At 38.8% G+C, this 7,583-nt stretch overlaps 1 protein-coding gene across 2 annotated transcripts in view; it reads right to left on the bottom strand.

The window, feature by feature from the left end:
• Positions 1–2,407: 2,407 nt before the first annotated feature.
• The window catches only part of b3glctb (beta 3-glucosyltransferase b), a 21,660-nt gene continuing 16,484 nt past the window's right edge, over positions 2,408–7,583 (bottom strand). For both annotated transcript variants that reach the window (XM_087176710.1, XM_023416566.2), the window contains exons 13-15: positions 7,379–7,498; positions 6,622–6,766; positions 2,408–4,047 (exon numbers count right to left, since the gene is read on the bottom strand). In XM_087176710.1, coding sequence (XP_087032836.1) covers positions 3,913–4,047; positions 6,622–6,766; positions 7,379–7,498 — 400 coding nt within the window. In that variant the 3' untranslated portion in view covers positions 2,408–3,912. The remainder of the gene's footprint in view (positions 4,048–6,621; positions 6,767–7,378; positions 7,499–7,583) is intronic.

The raw sequence follows: 7,583 nt of genomic DNA, 5'->3' as shown, positions 1-7,583 counted from the left end.
TACCCCCCTTGTGTGTGTTTGTGATGTTATCTTTTACACACATTATATTTTTGTATTGAAAAAATGCACATTTTGGTCTGATGGTGATCCTTAAGAACAGAACAGAAATTCCACAGCAAATTTAACACAAATCTGGGTATAAGCTTTTTTAAATACCTCGTTATTGATAATAGTGTGTGTGCATGTGTCTGTGAATGAAAGTGTGAGGGGAACAGAGTAATCCATAATGTTACATTTACACATGAAAGAGCAGTGTAATGATAGGCCTGGAATTGTACTATGTCCCTGCAGCTGCACCCTGACACGTAATTTAAGGCAATGGTAATTAAAAGTTTGACTTCCGATCGACTGGCTATACTGACAATCCTGTCTTGCTTTAAGCATTGAAACTTTTTATCTCTATCATGCTCACACAGAAGCACATGTATGTGACACATCAACGGATAACGGTAACTATTCAAGCGATTAATGCCCTCTGCCATGAATAATATGACAGTGATGTATTTATTTTTTCTGCAAGAACAGATGCTGAATATGTAGCTATTTGTCAAAATATATCATATGACTAGCATCATGCAAAGCCTTCAAAGAGAATTTATTACTATGGCCACTCAGGATCCTGTTGCTATAGTAACTAATGTCACAGTGACACATGATACTGACACTCTTCTGGGATTCTGACGTGAATGAGAATGACAAGTTCGGAAAAATGAAAGAAACACTGGATGAGGCAGACAAAAAAAAAAGACGAGTCTCTTGTAATATCCTCAAAGAGTGGTATCCCCTGCGTGGCAATCAATCAGTAACCTATAAGCCTACCTTTTACAACTTTAAACACCTACACATGTTAAAAAAGAAAGTATTTCAGACCATTTCGGAGCTGTGGTAAAATGGACTTAAGAATGACGTGACTCTGATTCAGTCCTGACAAAATATCTGACGGTGCAAGACTTTCTTATTTTATTTTAACTTAAGCTATGACGGTCTCTCGTGATCAAATCTATTTTTAAGAGCAAAAATAGCAGCAGAATTGAGATTACTACAACTTACTGTCCAACATCTAACATAACCAGAGATACCAATGTTTTTATTTTTTTTATTTTTTATTTTATTCTATCCCACAATGCAACTTGACAGTTGACAGCACAGTCAGAGATTGTGGTGTGTTATACTAGTGGCTAATGTTGCCTCAAGCTTCTAGCCTCAGTTCATTCAGTTCTTTTTAACTCCACACAGAGATTTTAGTTCAAACTTCTTCAGACCCAGTAGACACTCAGCTCCCTGTGGAACCACAAAAGGACTTTACAACTTTTTACGCAGCAGAACTCCTGAAGACCTTTAAGCAGACTTTGATGCCATATATTTCATACCTCTCACTTCTTTCTCCACAACACAGCACATGCTTTATTTCATTTCAAAAATTTTTAGATTTGATTCTAATTCAGACTTCTTCAAAGGTTCTGTAAACGTTCGTCACTGCCACTAGATGTTGCACTAGACCAACAGCATCTCAGACAACAACAAATGCCCCCTTCACCTCAGTCAGCAAGGTGTTACAAAGCCATGAGGTCAACCCACAACAAGAAGCACAAGTGAATAAAGTTGCCCTGCACCAGAGCCAACAAAAAGCAATGTCCATGCTAATATTGCCTTGATATGCTCCTCAGCAATGCTGACAGTTAGCCAGCTAGCGATAGCAACATACATTGTTATCATATCTACTATAGCTGGTCACTAATGACAACAGATGTAACATTATGTAGCCAGTAAGTTACTTACATATGGAGGAGAAGAAAAGCCAGAAAAGCTGGACCCTTTAGCAGCTCGTAGGTCTCTCCATGTCCGTAAAGCCAGACCAGTAACGGCTCCACAGTGAGCAGGGAAAGAAATTCAGCCTTGGATTTAGCAGGAATGAAACTGATGGAGCGCATAAAAACTTTAAAAACGTTTCTCTGGTCTTATGTTTTTTGTTTGTCAGAGGTCTTTTTTTAGCCGAAAAACACGGTTTCTTCAGTGGAGGAAAATTGAGTAAGGTTGCCCTCACCGGAACACTGCCATGTCTTATGTTGGCCGTCCCTGTGTGTTTGTAAAGGTAGCCAGGGGCAACAGTTTAAAAGGAGTGACTCACACGCACTAACACGCACGCGCTGCCATCCAGAATACCAAAACATGGAACAGTAGAGTGCCGCGGGAATCCTAAAACCCGGAAATTAGTTTAGCACTTCCGGTTCCCTCCCGAAGTCTATTGAATTGGTTAGATGGCTAAAATAAGATTTACAGTTAACAAGCTCAATATATTTTAATTTAAAGACTTGAGAGTACACTATATTTAGTCTGTGTGAAATTATTTTCTTTCTCCTGTTTAGGGTTTCTGTGTCATAAAAGAGATAAAACACACAAACAAAAGTTTTATTATTCATCCCAATGAATATTTTATTTTAAAATGATTAAAAAACAGTCCTATCTAAATTTAGGAAATAACAGGTTTAAGCAAGCACACACAAACATTTATTTATCCTCAAAAACAGCTCCAAAATGTTGTTATTACTCTTGCGCACATCCACACTAACTGACACATACACACAGTTTTGCCATTCACAGATCAAAAATAAAATTCTAATAAACTGTATCAAAAATTCTAGTACAGACTCATTCACATAACTCATGGAATTGTATTCCATGTGGTAAAATTTCAGTTTGACATTTTTGGGAAATATGTGTACTTGTAGGTAAGTAAATAAGCATATTTCAAAAAATATCAAACTACTCTGTATTTGTCTGTAAGAAAAATTAACATAAAATTCAAAAACAATATTACTGAAATAAATGCATCATGTTCATGTTACTATGTAAGTTGTCTGTTAAAATCAAATTTAAATTGAGAAATCTGCTATCCCTGACCAAAATCCAGATCATTTAAATATTTTGGACCTCTTAATAATGTGAACAGTTTTGAGGCATTTTATTTTAACTGTTGCTTAATTTTGAATTGTATTGTCCTCAACTTTAAATGCTGGTATCATGGCCAGGTCTGCCTTTCCAAACGTAATAAGGACTTACCTGGCTAAATAAAAAAAAAAAATAAATAAAATAAAATAAACACTGGGCGTCTCTTTATCAATACAACAATTTTTCACCCTGCTCACTCAAATACTTGATTACCCAAATGTGAAGCAGATTAACATTATGGCAAATACATTAACACAATCTTTCTTAAATAAATTAAACATATTGGTTCAAGGTTTTGTTAAAATTTAGTTTGGGGGAAAAGTGACAGCAGTGATACTCAAGATGTTCACTCTCACAAAACAAGCAGCAATCAGTTTGGCTCAATGTTGAATCAGTCTGCACTTTCAGATGCAATCCGTCTAACACCTGCTAAACATAGAAAAAGGTTCTCCAACCTCTCCATAGAAATTTGAAGTAAACGCAGCTTTACTACAAGTTAGTTAGCAGCTAATTTCACTAGCAATTTCTAAAATTTATGGTTCCATTAAAGCTGCTCTAATTCTTTTTTTGGCCATTAGATGGCAGAACATTTTCAAAACAAGCTGAAACACATCCAGCAGAGGCAAAGACAAATTAGCATCCACTCTGCAATTGAGCTTTTTTGCTCTGACTCAATCAGGCTATTAAACCAAAATGAAACCCCTAAAAAAAACCTCTGGAGAGCCACACTTGGGTGATAATTCTCTGAATCCCATTACAGTCATTTGATTTAATGCTGATATCAAAAATATTGATTAATGCAGGTATTAAGTTTTGTAAGAATTATGTTTCAGGGCATGTTTGCCAGTTCTCTCTAGGTATTACAGCCACCATAGTGGTTATTGACCTTTAGCAAAAGTTGTGCAAATTTGGATTCAAAGTTTGTCTACAGTATGTTATACATACGGTATACACAGAGTATTTCTACAGTTCATCTCGTTGGTTTGTATCCTGCAGCCAGTGTTTGTAGACAGCCACAGGATCTATGTTCCAGTGCTTGTGGAAGGAGATGGCCTGCTGCAAGGAGATCAATGACTCAGAGTAGTCATCTGGTCGGGCCTGAAATATCAAAAACAAGTGGTTTGTCTGTGTGTGTGTGTGTGTGTGTGTGTGTGTGTGTGTGTGTGTGTGTGCCCCTATGTCTCTCCTTAATGATTCATGTTTCATTTATTCAGGGGATTCCCACTGCTGCAAACAATTTGACTGTTGCCTCAGGGTAGCACAGTTCAATGTTCTGTTGTGACAGCCTCCATAACCCACAGGACAGTCTTCTATTACCTACATTTAGGGAAGGATATCATGCAGAGCCTCATCTGATACTGCATAAAGGTCAATGTCTTAAATCTGGCTCCCACCAACACTTGGAGCGCTTTTGGCTTAGCGGTTTCTGTTCGCACGTCATCCCTCTGTGAGCGAGGTGACAGATGATTTTGGGAAGGCAGCAGAAACAAAGACAGAAACTGGGAGAGACAGAAATTCATAGGAATGGCATTACAGTATTACATCCCTGATCCTGCCAAACAAACTTGTTGTAACTTTAGACCTGCATCCTCATGTTGATGCACTAATAGATCCCTCTACAGTTTAGGCAACCAAAAAATGAATGCATCTTTTTTTGGACTGGACCAATTTTGTAAGAATGTAGGTTGTGAGACCGATCAATAGTTCTTCACTTGAGCAGGGTCAAGTCAGGGCCTTTTGAGCAGAGGAGTTACCTGAGCCTGTTTGAATGCAGTTGGAAATGTTCCCAAAGCCAGTGAAATATTTATCACTGTTATTGCTGATAACACAGGAGGGAGATACGGCTTGGAGGAGGTTTGTGGGAATGGGATCCAGCACACATGTAGGAGGACGATTACCAGTCAGAAGTTTTGATACATCGTTCTCAGTTAGAGGGCTGAATTTAGAAAAAAGAGAATGTGTCCTTGACCTGGGATGGTCATGTGGTAGGACTACTACATGCTTCACTATTTGGAGCCCTGCACTCAACTAGAGGGCTGAGTGCAGGGAGGTGGTGAGGTATTGACTGGAGGAGGCAGAGGGGCATGAGAGCGATGAAGAGAGTGGTGTGCCCTCAACCTTAACCCCTTAACTATTTTGTCTCTCGGAGGTTCAGAGAACTGGCAGCTGATGGCCGCCACCTTCTCAGTGAAGAAGGAGGCAAAGATATTGGCTGACAGTTTTGTGTCTGGTGGGGGTGATGGAGGATTGAGTAAAGTTTTGAAGTTGGAAAATAGTATCTGAGTGTCAGTGATGCTGCTGATCTGATCATTATAAAAAAAAAGGGGTTTTAGCAGCACTGGTGTTGGATGAAAAGGATGATAGGAGTGACTGATAGCCCCTGAGGTCAGCGGGGTCACTGCCATTTATTTCTGCAGTTTCAGTATAAATCCATAAACAGCCTTAAGATCACTGGAAACAACAGCTAATTCTGCTCTCTGGCCGAACAAGCAGGTTTCCTTCTTGAGCTAATTAAACATTTTCCACTAATCACTTTTGTGATTTGTGCTGTTTTTCATGTCGATCTCATCATACTGTAAGCTCTTAGTCATTCTGTGTTATTTTCTGACCTCTGCCTCTGATCGATGAAGTTGATTCAGACACCCGTCTATAAGTATAAAAAACACAGATCAAAGAGCAAGTCCATTTTCCTTTGTCTGTCTACTTCTAGATATCCTTCAACCTTCATCCTTCATAGAGAAAGGAGATCAATAGTATCCTAGTAGACGCCTGTCTGAGCTTCCCTCTCTATTACCAAATTATAAGTGATTCATCTCAAATACATGGGTTTTGGAACGGTATTAAGGCAGTAAATCCATTGTATTTGACCATGAGTTAACTCTAAGTCCTACCACACTGACATACTAGTCCCAGACACCCGGGTTCATCAGTGACTTTCTGAAAAGAGGACCCTTAAGATGCAATCAATATCACAAGCTGACTGTTGAGAAGAGCTCTTTTCCAATAATTAGACGAGGCAGACCTTGTGTCCATCCACTTTAAGAGCACTTTGCTTTATGGGTATATAACTTCTTAACTAGCTGTGAAAGGGAGAGAGACTTGTGTAATTTGGTACTTATGAAGACATGAGAAACAACGTTCTGAGACAGTTATTGAAGATTAAGAAGTTGTGTTGAGTTTTTAATAGCTGATAAATTCCAGAAGACTGTGGCTGGAAGAATTACTCCACTTTTACACTGTAATTATTTAGTCATTAGCTAATTATTATTGGAAACTTAATCCTTTACATGCGTCATGTTGAACAATAGCTTATAATTGCCTGTCGATGAATTTCACATTTTTGCATTTTCAGCTAACCTGTTATTCACTTACCGAAAGATTCCCTCAAGGCCATGTCAGCAATTAACTGGAAGTGTACTAACTGAAAAATTTCATTTTCTCTTAAAAGCTGTACCAAGATATTTAGTCCTTTCCAGGAGCCACTCTCTGAATTTACATCAGTTTCTTTATAGGGAATTATAAAAAAAAACTCGTAATGTAGTCATCCGACCTTGTTCTTATCGAGTAAATCTGAACATTAAAGGGTTGGAAAGCAAATTAAATTAAGGAAGGTCCTTATAAATATACTGTATAACATGTACTTGGTGTGTATGTGTGGCTATTGTTCCTTACCTGGTGGAACAGTGGACTGTGTGTGATGGGGACACCCAGGGAAGTGAAGCACCTGCCCAGGACCATGTCATCAGGAGCATCGTCGCTGTAGCACCTACAACCACTGGAAACTAACCTGGACACTGCCACCCTACTGAGCACCATCCTACACACACACACACACACACACACACACACACACACACAGTAAGAATAGGATTTAATTGCCCAAAAATATATCTGATAGAGGATTTATTTGCCAATGTGATAGTGTCTGACCCTGGGGTAATATCTGCTTTTGTTCTTAATCGTGTACCCATAATGTGGCAATAAGAGCTTTTCTGCTTAATTCATTTTGAAGAAGAAGAGAAGTGTTGCTTTAATTTTGGGGGGAATCGATCCCCTTCCTTCTGGACACTATTCAGGCGATCAATGCTGTTTCTTTATTGTCAGATCCAAGAAGTGCTTAAATCCTCCAAAACTTTATTTTAAATTCTAGTTACTATCTCAAGATTTATATAATACAAAAATATTAAATGGCAAATGTTTCTATAATTCAGAATATTTCATTCGATATTATCATGAGTTACCTGCTATTAAGGTTTAGGACAAGTAGACACAGACTGTACTATACTGTATGTGAATCATTCATACAGTGTTGTAAATGTGTTTCAATACCAGGTATTTTGTTTTACTGTGACACTGCTCAAACCTTGCATAGCAGCTTTTAATGTCACTCTATTAGCACCACGATGTTCCTTTCCTCCTGCAGCCTCACCCTCCTCCGCCTGTGGTGTAGCTGTATCCGCTCTGAACCAAGTTGTAGCCGTATCTCTCCCCTAGGCTCACTGCTTCCTTTGGGTCATAGCAACGCAGCAGTCGTCGCAACCTGGGTAAACTGTAGACGGACAGTTTTACAACGGACAAGCAGACAGGAAGTGAGGTGGTTGCATGCAGACCACAGAATGTACAGACTGCATTAA

The sequence above is a fragment of the Seriola lalandi genome, unplaced genomic scaffold, assembly GCF_002814215.2.
Source record: "Seriola lalandi dorsalis isolate HSWRI2012SDOR001 ecotype SW California unplaced genomic scaffold, Sedor1 jcf7180002054567, whole genome shotgun sequence".
Classification (NCBI taxonomy): domain Eukaryota; kingdom Metazoa; phylum Chordata; class Actinopteri; order Carangiformes; family Carangidae; genus Seriola; species Seriola lalandi.
The sequence above is the reverse complement of the archived record's forward strand: the minus strand, read 5'-3'. Positions and strand labels throughout refer to the sequence as shown.